The 13,832-nt window shown below is 45.2% G+C and overlaps 1 protein-coding gene across 1 annotated transcript; it reads right to left on the minus strand.

Annotated features, from left to right (window-relative positions):
- Nucleotides 1–9,978: 9,978 nt before the first annotated feature.
- AURKAIP1 (aurora kinase A interacting protein 1) lies at nucleotides 9,979–13,832 on the minus strand. The gene is made up of 4 exons (XM_030537756.1): nucleotides 13,763–13,832; nucleotides 13,159–13,251; nucleotides 11,229–11,680; nucleotides 9,979–10,138 (listed from the first exon to the last, which is right to left on the minus strand). Exons 2-4 carry the CDS (start codon nucleotides 13,208–13,210, stop codon nucleotides 10,037–10,039), a joined length of 606 nt encoding a protein of 201 aa, XP_030393616.1. The 5' UTR covers nucleotides 13,211–13,251; nucleotides 13,763–13,832; the 3' UTR covers nucleotides 9,979–10,036.

Consider the following 13,832-nt stretch of genomic DNA (forward strand, 5'->3'; position numbering starts at 1 on the left):
CGGTCCCAGGCTTTACCAGGGCTCTTCCCCACCTGCTATTTCTACCTTCCCTAGTCCCTTTTCTCTTCCTTTTATTGACATCATACCTGCTAACAGCTGCTCCCTGCAGCACAAGCTGAGGCTTTGCAGAAAAAAGTCAAAATGGAGGACAGGCCATTTATAGGAGCCCCACCCACAGGCAGGTCTATGCTAATTAGTAGGAGGAGTTTGTGTCCTATAAATAGGGTTGCCAGAATCCATTTTTAATAATTTTGATGGATAACAGTTTATTTTTAAGCATTTTTTCTACTTGTATCGATTTACATTTTCACAGCTGTGCAAAATGATGGGCGTTACGCCTTTTTGTTTTATCTGTATCCATTTAAATGTTCACACTTGCGGGAAATTATGAGGGGGTTCAGACCATGAAGGGATCAGTCAATAATTACAGAAGAGGCTGAGATTCAAAAAAAGCTGAAGTTTTATAACTGTTAAAATGCAGATGATCGACATCACATGCACATACAAAGTGAATAACCTGAACTCAAACTCTAAGAAGTTCTCAAGCAGCATTTTTCTTACTTTGCCTAGCTGCAAATTTTACCAATGGAAATATTTTTTCATAAGTCTGTGGGTGTTGTTGCCATTTAACAACACTGACCAGTAAAAATGTCATCCTTCCAAACCTACCTGCAAACAGCTCTGGTACTGCAAACTGTTCCTCTTCGTTCGCCCTAGAAATGAAAGGACCAAAACACAGGGGGCAGCTCAGCCTGGACTGGGGGGAATTTAAATTTGGGTTTGAATTTTGCAGCTCACCCTGTGGAGATGGAGAGATGCCGTAGGCCAGACAGAGCCCTCTTTGTGTGCATTCTCTATGTAGACATGGTTTGCTGGCCTGTACTTTTTCATTCACCCTCTGTTGTGTTCTGCAACCCCGTTGTATAATAATGAAAACCACTCCCATCCCTGTGTGTTGGGGATAACATCCTCATTTGCCACCCTCTTCCTCTCTGGATCAAATGTGGACCCCAGCAGGAATCCTCCACAGATTCCTGGTGAGGAAAAGTTTCCTGCTTTTCTGGAGGGCTCAGCAGCCCTTCCCCAAGGAATAGTAGGAGATTTGGCTCTCCCTATGTTAGGACAAGCCAAGGAAGATTGCCTTACACATGGCAGGATGCTGGTAACAACCTAGGTCATTCCCCTCCTCACACATAAGAAAGGTAAAACGTCTCAGACAACGGCAGTTCTGTGAAGGCTGCACATTAAGCTACCTACGTTAAGCAGGGTTGAGGTTGCAGAGCAATAACAATTTCTGGACAGTAATTGGAACTAGGAGTGCTGGAACTAGGGGTGCTGGAACTCCTGGGGATGCTGCTGCACACCCTAGCTTGAAGTAGAAATAAAACCATATATATGGTTTCCATCATCAGCATCCCCGCTATAAAAATTGTTCCAGCACCCCTGATTGGAACAGTACAGATGCCCTGAGGTTTGGTCTGGAGGGAAGGTTGCCATGATGACCTATCTCAAAGATTCTGCCCTCAGGACAATTCTGACCTGAATCCAGCTGGCTCTTTCCTAGCTGACCCGGCCCTGCAAAGCTAGCAGGAGTGAGAACACTTTGTCGGTGGAGGAAACGGATCTGACTCAAAGACACCCAGGGAGCAGAGCTGCTGAGTAAGACAGTGCCATTAACATACAGTCACATTGCTGGCCATAACCTCACCTCAGGCCTCTTTTACTGTTCTTGCTTTTGGCACTCTTTTTCCACAGTCGATAATTATTCTGCTTCAGATTAACCTCCCACTGGCTTGGGTCACAGTTCAGCTGTGAGGACTCTGCCAAGTTCTGCAAATCCACTTCAAATATAAGGTCTTAAATATTTTCGAAATCTTTATTTTTATGGAGATTGCCGCATCCTTGGGGAGGGCTTTCCCTTGCAGCACCCTGCCTCTAGCAGCAATGTCACTCCAGGACTATTCACAGGACTTACTAAGCGCTCGATGCTATCGAGTTACTCCTAAGTCCTCCCAAATCCTGTTCATATCGGTGAAAAGGCAGAGGGGGCTCAGGCCCAGCAGAACTCACCCAGCACCACAACTGGTCAAGCTCCCTTAAAGATTCTGGGACAAAAAATGGCTTTTCGAATGATATGACAAATTCAGGGGGATTTTTTTTATCATTTGAAATGTTTGGCTTTTCTATCAAAATAAAACAAGAGCTTTCGCTTTGAATTGAAACCAAATTACTTCCAGTTTTTGCCTCTCTCCCGCCCCCGCCAGCTTCTCTCGCATCGAGAGGGGGAAAAGAAAGACAGGGAAAGCAGTGCTAAAAGCTCCCCAAAGAGAGAGGTGGTTGGTTGATTGGTTTGAATAGCATCAAAACAAATGGTTTTTGTTTCAGAGCAAATGCACATGAAATTTTTCATTGCATTTAGATGAAAAGTGGAAAAATTCTGCATGAAATTTTAAAAAGAAAAGAGGCCTTGTTTCTTTTGAATTTCATGTGAAAAATCTGTGTCATTTTTTGACCAATCCTTCTCAGCACATTGTAGGACTGGGCCTAACTCAGCAGCAGCAGCATTTCAATACACAAAGTCCAGGGCAGGACTTTTTAACAAGATTCTTTTTCACAATCAGGATTCATTATCTATGGTGCTGTTAGCATCATCGAAAGATCATTTGGGCCAGGTCCTCCCCTGACTGCAATCAGCACAATCACACCGGTTTACAGCAGCTCAGGACCATTTACTTTTAAAATATGTGGGGCCAGGTCCTCCTCAACTCAATCCCCGTGAAGTTAATGGAAACATGCCTATTTACACCAGCTAAAGATTTGGCCCATTGCTTTTAACCTGGCAGTGTCCCTATTAGCTCACCAGTGTAAACGCACCCATCATTTTTGCTCAGGAATTATTGGGCTGCGGTACCCCTGGTTTTTAATAAATCCAATCAGCAGCTAGCTGATCGACAGCAGGGGAGCTTGGTGCTTCACTCTCTGAAATGCAGGCATTGTTCACAAGCTGCTCCAAAAACTTGCAAGGCACAATGGAGGTGCGAATTAGATGGGGTAGAAAAGATCCCTGGCATGTGCCCCTTCATCTGAGATTGCCCTGGAGCCTTAATGATTCAAGCGAAGAGGATGGTGCCCAAAATACACACTAGGAACCAGGCCCCTGGCATCAGAGGCTAAGCACTGAGCACAGATGGAACCCCTCAGGCTGCAAACAGAAGGAAATTTGCTTTGCAACTTGGTGAAATCTTCTTTTACAGCTGCACACGGCTGGGTTTACTGGGCACCCCGCAGCCTGTACCCAGCACTTCAGACACACGTGCCTGCTCTGATGAGATCACAGCAGGAGTCGCTGCCAATGCACATCATAAAGAGCTGTTTCAGTTCATACTGTTTGGACGAAGCGTGTTACCCTGACAAGGCTCCATTATGTGAGCAGCGCCAGCATAAACCGGCAAGCGTTTTAGTAACCTCTCCAGCGCATCATCAAGTATCTACAACCTATCCTGAAGGATGATCCCTCACTCTCACAACCAACTCTGTCCACATATCTATTCAAGGGACACCTTCATAGGACCTACCCACATCAACCACACTATCAGGGGCTCGTTCACCTGCACATCTACCAATGTGATATATGCCATCATGTGCCAGCAATGCCCCTCTGCCGTGTACATTGGCCAAACCGGACAGTCTCTATGCAAAAGAATTAATGGACACAAATCTGACATCAGGAATCATAACATTCAAAAACCAGTAGGACAACACTTCAGTCTCCCTGGTCACTCGATAACAGACCTAAAAGTGGCAACTCTTCAACAAAAAAACTTCAAAAACAGACTCAACTTGAAACTGCAGAACTGGAATTAATTTGCAAACTGGACACCATCAGATTAGACCTGAATAAAGACTGGGAGTGCTTGGGTCATTACAAAACCTAAACCTAATTTCCCCAATACTAATTTTCCCGTACTGTTACTCATACCTCCTCTCAGCTATCTGAAATGGGCCGCTCTCATTACCACTTCAAAAGTTATTTTTCCTCCTTTGGTATCCTGCTGTCAATTGAATTGTTTCATTAGACTGATCTCACACTTGGTAAGGCAACTCACATCTTTTCATGTATTTATACCTGCTCCTGTATTTTTCACTCCACACATCTGATGAAGTGGGTTTTAGCCCGCAAACGCTTATGACCATATAACTTTGTTAGTCTCTAAGGTGCCACAAGGACTCCTCATTGTTCTTGTATGTAATGGTTCCCTGAACTATTCCGAGGCTCACACAGGAGCAGGGTCTCCCCCTTTGGTTCTGCCACTAGGAGGGGAAGCCCAATCAGAGTTGCAGGCAGGGCTGGTGAGTTTCAGAACCCAGGGAAGCATGGGCTGAGAGCTGATTAAAGTCAGTCTGGAGCAGAAATATTCCCAAGAAGCCTGTTCTCTGGAGATTTTCAGCCCATGGTTTGAATAAGCAGCTCAAATCTGTGTTCCTCTGACTCAAACCCAAATTTCACACCTTTGGACGTTCACCCATCACTACTTATATGGTAGGAATTACCTAAGCTGTCAAAGTTGCCCAGAAGATAGCCATGCTAATGCTTTGCACATGCAGCACGTGGAACAGGATCACTTGACTCAGGTGTGGTTTTCACATAAGAACACTGCCGTGTTGTGCCTAACACCGGGTGTAACTGTTGCTATCTTTCATCCATTTCAATTTGATATTCATGCCCATATCGGACTAAATGCACCTGATCTTGTCTGACCGTAGAAGCTAAACCGTCCCAGGCCTGGTTAGTATTTGAATAGGAGACCACCTGGGAATCTTTGAGTGTGGTAGACAGCCATTCAATTTGATATTCGTTACCAAAGGGCTTTACTCCATATATGGATAGCAACTGGTTTCCTGTTTGATTGGTGGGAGTGTGTCTCCATTTAGATACACGTGGCTGTTGTCAGTGTGGTAGTGAGAATCTGGTAACAAAGGAGTGATTGCTAGTGCATCCAGACCACTGCGGACTGTGGAGTTATTTTCACCATAGCGTTTAGACCTGCTGTGAACAGGAGTGGACGCTCCAGTGGTTAAAAAGTCAGTGGCCAGCAAGGTCTGTCTACACTGGCTCTACCCCATCGCCATGTAGTCCACTGACATAATGGGCCTGATCCTCAGCTGCTGTAAATCAGTGCATCTCCAGTGAAGTCAAGGGAGCTACATCGATCAACATCAGCTGCGGATCGGCCCCAGCATTTGACAGGTATCTTGAGCTCGTGCTGTTTGAATGCAGGAGCTATTATTCACAACCAGAAACCACTGGAATCACACAAATCTGGACTCGAGATTCTCGCTACCACACTGATGACAGCCACATGTATCTAAATGGAGACGCACTCCCAATCCTTCTGAAGTTCACCCATCACCATTATGAGCTGCCAGTTCTGCAGCAGATTCAGCTCATCCCAGCTGTTTAAGTCACAATGCTGCGGTGTCCTGCACTTCTGGGAAGAGAGCAGGCCATCTGTGTGAGGTTTATACACTGCTTTGACTGACGGGGAACAAAAGACAGCCCCTTTATATCTCTTTGGAGAGCAACGGTATTCCTACCTGAGATCTAAACCATGGTTTCAGTTCAAACCAGGTGGCTCTGAAACGACATTGATCCAAACGCTAAAACTACCAGACTGAATGAGAGCCAATATTCTGCTCAACAGTCTCGTTTGCTCTCTGTATTCAAGCACACATAACCCAAGCACGGAGGGGGAAGGGCTGTGTGCGTGTAATTTGTTCCATATTCCAATTTTCTGAACTCCTTCCTGAGCGATGGCTGAATCCCAGTTTCAAACATCCATCACGTTGTCTTCACTGGATAGCTCCAGCCTCTGCAATACTTAAGCATGGATTCCTCTGGCAGCCTCCTACTGTGTTTCAGCCATAATAGGGAGAAGAAGGAAGAATCCTTGAAACCTCTTGATTTATCCGAGTAGGATAAAGGTGAAAGCATGCCCTTCCACAGGCTTTCATCTGCTACCATAGCTACACATACTTCTACACGTGTGTGCATACGCACATGGGCGTATTTATATTTCTAGAACAGTAGAAATCCATAATAAGGTTTCCAGAATGGAATATTATGTGCTGGTGCTCCCCCTACAGACAAATATAGGGAACTTTCCTTCATCTGTTCCTCCCCAACAAGAGCAGGACCAGGTCAACCCAAGGATGAAGGGCTGTATTAGGGTAGAAAACCTGATCTGTGATTGAGTGAGCTAGGGCACACTGATTTTAGTATTGGTGGACGATTACACACAGAGAATGAGAGGGTGAATGTGTGTGCCTCTGTGTCCTTATAGTGTCTGGCACTGAAATAGCATGAGACTTCAAACATGCTTTAGGACAGTGAGTTTCAGCCCTGGGTCCGCAGACTATGTTGAAGATTTCCAAAGGGGTCCGCACCTCTCTGAAATTTTTTTTAGGGGTCTGCAAATGAAAAAAGGTTGAAAACCACTGCTTTAGGATAACCATGATTTAACCATGCGACCCCACCTAGAAAAAATGTATATACTACTAAGAGCAGGGCACAAATGTCTTGTCCCCAGCCTTTAATTATATAGGAACATACTGGGGCTTATTTGTAAACACCATTGCAAATTACACAGTACTTCCATAAACCTGCAGCTTAGGCTGCCACTATGTTTAGTGGACGTAAAGATGATGATTCTATGCACTGAACTATGATTTAGAGGGCAGATATAATCAGACTTCTCCTTAGCGAAGAGATGGAATTCACTGCAGAGACCTCCAGCTGGAACATGGCGACTGCCCTGTAACAAAACAATCCAGCTCTTCCAGAAGGTGAAGAATTGCATGAGGTCTGTGGCATGGAACTTCGAGTGTTTCAGAATTCTCTTTCCTAGCAGCTGACTCGGTGTTAAAAAACGGGTTGACATATCAAGAGGTGGCTTTAACGCTATGGGGCTAATCCCAGGATATAACATGTCCCTCCCTGCACCCTTGAGCTATCAGCGATGACTGCAGTGAACTGCATTGTGTTCCACAGTCTTCCAGAGAGACTAGTGCAGGCAGTGCACCAATGACAGACATGGCTCTCCTCTCCTACCCAAAGACAGAAGAGCTTTGAATGTTATGTTCTTACTTATGGCATGCCCAGTAGATTCCAACCCACAAAGCCCTGAACCCAACTCTGCACCCCCTGAAATAGTAAGGTGGGGGTAGAAGGGGAATTGGTTAATATGGCCATGGATGTTTGATGTACGTGGCCAGTCTCTGTATGTTCACCTCTGAGGTACAAAAAGAGGACGAGTGCAACCATGTTTGTGGTACCACTATCAATATTCAACAGATTATTGCAGGGAAAATCAGGGACACATGCACACACACCTGGTGCCAAATTCCAATCACTCACACACCCGTTAGGCTGGAAGCTGGGATGGCACATCAGTGCTTCTGGAATAAAAGCAGGAGTCACAGCATTCTGTCTGCTCAGGCTGGCAAGAACAGAGAACATCACAGCAGCACAGCTGTGTTAAATGAGGCATAGGAGGTGGCTAGTCTTTTGGGACAGGATTTTGCTTGTAATTTTGAAGACTCCCCCAGATACCACAGCAACCAGCACCCTAGAAACACACAGACTGATTTTTCTGACAGAAGGGCAATCAGTGAGAGGTCTAAGAGCCAGTCCCAAAAGCAGCAGGAACGGGAGCGACAGAGCTGTGAACACAGCCCCTAAGAATGAGCATGAAATGAAATAAAAACCCAAGGGCCTCACTCCAAATGAGCTAATACTTTAGGCACCTGCTCAGAGAGAGGAGGCCAGACTGAAAGGACCTGACAGCAAGGCACTTTCGTGCAGTTACACTGTAAAATGTTCAGACTTTTTAGCAACCCCTGGATGCCTGCTGAATATTAAGCACACCCCTGAAGGCTAGAGCCAGCATTACATACAGGGACTTTTTAAGTCAGAGGGTTAAGTGCTCCCCTTATTGATTGGAGCCTTGAGGGAATAGGCTGAAAAAAGCCCTGTTTGAACTAGTTAAAAAGAACTGCAGCTGTGGCCCTCTTTAAAGCTTTACGAGGAGGCAAGGGGTTGTTTTTAAAGCCCTGATCAAAGTTACCTGCTAATAACAGACGAGCCTATAGTCTGGAAAACCAACCTTAGCAATGTTCTAGTCCTGTCTGAGTCTCAGGGGTCACATCAGCTGAATACACCACTCATTATATGTTTCTGTCAAGAATAAGGATTTTTACGCACACACCAATTCTTTAAAATACAAGAACTGGAAAATTATCCAGCAGGCTCCTATTACAGCTCCCAAGGCATTTCAGGATGCCTTGACTCTACTGCCATCAAGTGACAGGAAGAAGAGTAGCAGGTGTCTTTTGGTTGCATTGGCAGATGATTTAAAGGATACAACAGAAATCATCATCCTAATCAGACCACGCTCCATCTAATCCAATATCCAGTTTCTGAATGTGGCCAGCACCAGATACTTCAGAAGAAAGTGCACAGAACCCCAGAAACGTTCACTGAAAAGTAACTTGGCCACATGAGACCTTTCTTCCAAATTCCCATCAGCTGTCTAAATATTACCTTGTAGCAATGAGTTCCACAGGCCAACATACTTAAGTATACACTTTTATCCGCTTTTAATTTTGTTGCCTTTTGGTTTAATCAGGTGTCCCCTTATTCTTGGATTATGAAAGAATGAACAGGAGTACCCAGTTTATCACCTATGCACCATTTATTATTTTGTATACATCTAACATAACCCCTCCAAACTCAAAAGCCTCAGTCTTTTCTACCTCTCTTCATAGGACATCACCTCTAATTATTTTCATCACCTGTCTCTGGTGGGATATTATATTTCACCTCTCAAGTGGAAAGACTGAGGCACAGAGAGGGAAAGTGACTTACCCCAGCACCCCTGTGCAAGTCAAGGCAGGGCCAAAACCAGAAGCCAGGACTCTGGACCCCCACTAAAAATGGTTTAGACAATACAAATAAAGATCTTTAGTTGCTTCTTCTCTTCAGAATGGGTGCTAGATGCTTTCGCGTGAAGAAGCTACTCACTGAGCCTGCTGGTTAATGCAACTTCCACTCCTGCGCCAACTCTGCTACAGAAATAATGCCGTTCACAGGCTGTCTTGAGAAGCAAGCAGCAGGCATCCTGTAGCAGGATGTATGATGAGAATGAGACACTATTTTGCAACCAACAGAGAGCTTCTCCTGCTGGAAGATTTGAGATGTGCTGGTCACATGACCCTGTTTTCAGCACCAGTATGAGGTGCAATCTCTCTCACACTCAGAGGCCACTGGTGCAGTAGGGACCGCTTCCTTCTCGCCATACTAAGACTATTGTATCACACTTGTCATGCTCTCATTCCACCTCCACCAAGGTAACAAAGCCCATCATATTCATACCCCCACTTGGGACTGGATACCATATACTTGGGTGGTTACATTTCAAGGACTTATTACCAATCCAAAAGGCCCTGATCTAGGATGAAGGTATGTGCAGGATCACTTCAGCCTTATACCTTGCACTAAAGGAAATGAGAACAGCTGGATCGGCCTGGATCTCTGACCCTCACAGTAAATTGGTCCCAAACCGGCTCAGACTGAAACTCCATGAAACTATTCCTCAGAACTGCCACGTCCTGCAGGTTGGGTCATTTTATTCAGAACCTTACTTGCTCTATTTCCCTCTTCTCCATGCAGCTAGACAGAGGGGCTAGCGCTGGGAGACAGAGGTCTGACTTGAGCTAATGAACCCACTAATTGATTTTTAACTCAGGTCATTTTTAGTTACTATGCCCACATGTTTTATTTTATTTTATTTTTTAATTATTTTATTTTTGGCATTTCAATACCAGTATTGCACAGGGCTCGAAATGATCTCCTCACCAAGATTTTAAACATTCACACCCCTCTGGTCTCATCATTCAGGACAAAGTTAAAAGAACTTTGACTTCTTTTAAATACCCTTTAATTACAATTAAATGGCAAAACACAGTTGAGGTGTTCCAGTCACTTAGTTCTCACAAATATCTTGGGAAGCTGCCATCCCTCAGAAGGTTTTTTCAATCCAGCTTTTCTCCAGATGCGTTTCAGATCTCTCTCAAACTTGGCCTGGAAAGAAAAAGCAATGACTGTGAGCTCTCTTGGAAGTGACACGTTCAAACCAAGACACCCCACTACATAAGAAGTATCCTAAAGAGAAGCTGGGTGTTATCTGTATGAAGGAAGCAGTACGTTACCTAGGCAGCCTGTCCTGCTTCTCAGAGTGTACTGTAGTTCTTATTGCAGAAAATGCATTTCAAATGCCGTATAACTGCATTTTAGAAATGCCCCATTAGAAATGCTGAAAACAGAGACACATTTAAGGAGTTCAAATGTTAAAAAAAACACCAACAGTATCCAGTAGGGATCAAGAAAGGAAATGGGACCTTTAACCCGGGCTCTTTAAACTTGAAGGGGTTAACTGGGACTAACAAGACACAAACACCTGCTAAGGACGTGTGTGGTGGGAGAAAGACTAGAACAGGGATGAGACAATTTGAAGCATGGAAGACCTGTGGGCTGTGGAAAGGCAGAGTAAGTAGCCCATACAACCAATGGAGTTGCATCTGCCTCCACCAGTCAATGTGGACCCATGTCCTTCCTTCCTTCCTCCTCTGCCCCACCCCACATTCTAGAAAGTGAAATGATTCTAGGCAGGAGTGCAGTGTGATATTTTCTCCTTAGCACATCAGCTGGCAAGACAGGTAGAAAATGGTTATTACAGCAACTATCCAAACGTCTTGGGCATGTGTACTACCCATTGGTGCATATGTTGAGAGATTCCCTTTACCTACTGCAAAAGTTGTAACCATTCATCTTTTCAAATTATTTGAAGGTCAAGATAGCTCACCATGCATAGTGATGTATCATTCAAAGTTTAATACATCTCTTTACAGCTACAGAAATATTAAATAATTGGCCAAGGACATCCATGTCAAAAAACAAGCCAAAAAGTTCAGAGGGTTCCGAAACCTGCATGATCTGCAAAGCCACCAGCCCAATGTACTGGAATTGCTCCAATCAGATTGCTGCCGTTTTTCACAATACAATTCTAAATTAAAAGCACCACATAAACTGCTAGCCATATCTAAAGAAAGTGCCAGCCACTTTTTGAAAATATGCTTCTGTTGATTTCCTGGACTGTTTAACCCAATCTCACCTGACGTTTTTTCCTGCGACCATCTAGTATCTTCCTCCGCAAAAAACGTGTTCGTTTGAGCAGCTTTTTGTACTTATGCCTATTCATTTTCCTCCTGCGGATCTTCAACACATTCTTACACTCAACCTTGTTAGTGCTGACTTCTCCTTCCTCTTCCTCCACATCAGCTTCCCGTTCACATGGGGGACAGTCATACTGTTGGGTAGGTTCATAACCTAGCTTTTCATGAACATTGATGATCTCCACTTTAGGGAGGGAGAATCTAACAGTCAGCCAGCTTTCCAAAGGGCTGATTGACATTTTTCTGGGGACCAGCATTTCTTCCAGTTCAGGGTCCAGTGCGTACCAGCGCTGAGGTTGGGCTCCATTCTTATCAGAGGGTTGTGTGCTGTAATTTGCAGGTGTAGGACCAGAGCACAGAACAGAAGACACTGATCTTGGCAAAAAATGTCCTCAAAGAAACAAGAGTTTTGTTTAAGAGTTAAACTTCTAGAAGAACACATTACATGAGTGTCTAGTTTTAAAATAGCTATATATTAAAATTATGCCCAAAGCGCTACTTTAAAAGTTATTTAGGTTGCATACTCAACCATTTGGAAGTTAGGAAATGCCAAATTTACTCTTGCCTGTCCAACCGTAATTCCACCCCTTGTGCTTCCATTCTGTTCGCTGAATGAGGTAGGGGTCATGTGGAAAAAATAGTGTGCAATCATGTAATTAAAGATTGTATCAATGCATACACACAAGGGGTCAAATTAAAGTTGCATTGGGAGGCATAAAACTGGCATTTCTTAACTTCTGAGTGGGTGAGTTTGCAAGAGACAGTAATTTAGGTTAATAGTTTTTTGGATGAAATTTTCTAATTTGTTTGTTCAAAGGAAAAAGACAAAGACAAATTCTATCCTGTACAACTATAACAACCCACAAATTGTGCACCACTGGCAGGCCAGGTTTGAACCCTGAACCTTCAGAATTGCAGTACAGACTTTTACTGCAGTAGCCTGCAGCAGCAGTGGGTTGTCATCTCTGGGAAGATATGGGCATGTGGGTCTGGTTGAGGGAAAGCTAATCCAGCTCTTTTCCCCTCCCCTTCCCCAGGAGATGGAAGACTCCTGCATCTCATGGTTTCCCAGAGGGAAAGACTGGAATGCTGGGGCCAAGTGCACTGGGGGGTGGGGCATGGATAGTGGGAAGATCCCAGCCTAGCTCTGTCTCTCTCCCTCACTCACTCAGGAGTTGGAGGAGCTCCTAATGGTGCACCCAAGAGAGGGGATAGATGATAAGTCAGGTCCATGGCATATGTTTGGCTAGGGAGGAATGAGAAGGGGAAAACCTAGCTTAAATATACCATAGTGGTATAACTACAGCATATTGTTACTGATGTTGCTTTTGTGGGCCCATAATTAAAATACACACAGGAAATTTCAAATAATTATTTGGACCACTACGTTCAAAACAGTTTAACATTGAAGAATGAAGAGGTTAAACTGTAATTTACCCATTAGTTGAACTAATGCAAAATGTGCATGTTACCATAAGGAAAAGGGTACAATTCAACCAGCTAAAATTAAGCTAAAGAAGTTACCCCTGCATGTAGAGTAGGAAGAAAAAGTCAGATATAAAAAGACCCTATGAACCTGAAAAAAATCTCAAGATTCAACCTTTCTGCTCCAAAATACATTCATTCCCCTTATGATCACATACAAAATTAAGGCAAAACCTCACAATAGTGTCAATACATGCCAGGCAGCAGGATTAGTGACCTACTGTTCTTCAGCACGAATGACTCATTCTCCTGACTTGCAATGCTTACTGGCAAAAGAAACTCTGGAAGTTTAATTACTTCTGAAAACTTCAAATTAGGTTTTGCACTATGAGTTCTAACACAGAGGAACTGGGGTGTGCGTGTTAGTTTCACAGTTCTGTTTACCTGCAAATCGTGAGGTCTTCGCTAACTGAGATGTTAGCCGTGATATCAACATATTTGTTACTGATTTCTTCCCTCTGTCAGAACCAGTAACGACTGCCAACATAAGAACAGTCATTCAGCGAACTACACAAAGCTGGAAGGAACCCAGCCAGGCACCAACTGTGATCAACCCCGACCGCTCCCCTGCCCCAGCCCCCGCCCAGCCATCGACCCCAAATGCTCCCTGGCCCCAGCCCCAGCCCGGCCATCGACCCCAAATGCTCCCCCGCCACAGCCCCCCCGGCCATCGACCCCAGCCGCTCCCCCGCGCCTGCTTCCCCCCACCCATCGACCCCAAATGCTCCCTGGCCCTAGCCCCCGCCCGGCCATCGACCCCAAATGTTCCCCCGCCCCAGCCCATCGACCCCAGCCGCTCCCCCGCGCCTGCTTCTCCCCACCCATTGACCCCAAATGCTCCCTTGCCCCAGCCGCCCCCCACCCCCAAATGCTCCCCGGCAACAGCCCCCCCGCCACGGCCCCCAAGACCCTTTCCTATGGGGACCCGGGGAATAAGCCCCCCCCGCCCCGCGCTGCACGTGGCTCCCCGAGCCCAGCCCGCACTCACCATCCCGGGCCCGCCGCCGCGCACCGCACAGACGCAGGGTTCCGGAAATTCCGTCAATGCTCCGGCCCGC

Source organism: Gopherus evgoodei, chromosome 18, assembly GCF_007399415.2.
Source record: "Gopherus evgoodei ecotype Sinaloan lineage chromosome 18, rGopEvg1_v1.p, whole genome shotgun sequence".
Taxonomy (NCBI): Eukaryota; Metazoa; Chordata; order Testudines; family Testudinidae; genus Gopherus; species Gopherus evgoodei.

Coding starts and splice junctions, on each gene's coding strand:
- AURKAIP1 (XM_030537756.1), bottom strand. CDS start 13,210: ATGTTGATATCACGGCTAACATCTCAGTTAGCGAAGACCTCACGATTT. Junction 11,681..13,158: donor GAAGACCTCACGATTTGCAG/GTAAACAGAACT, acceptor TGTTTCTTTGAG/GACATTTTTTGCCAAGATCA. Junction 10,139..11,228: donor GTCGCAGGAAAAAACGTCAG/GTGAGATTGGGT, acceptor TTTTCTTTCCAG/GCCAAGTTTGAGAGAGATCT.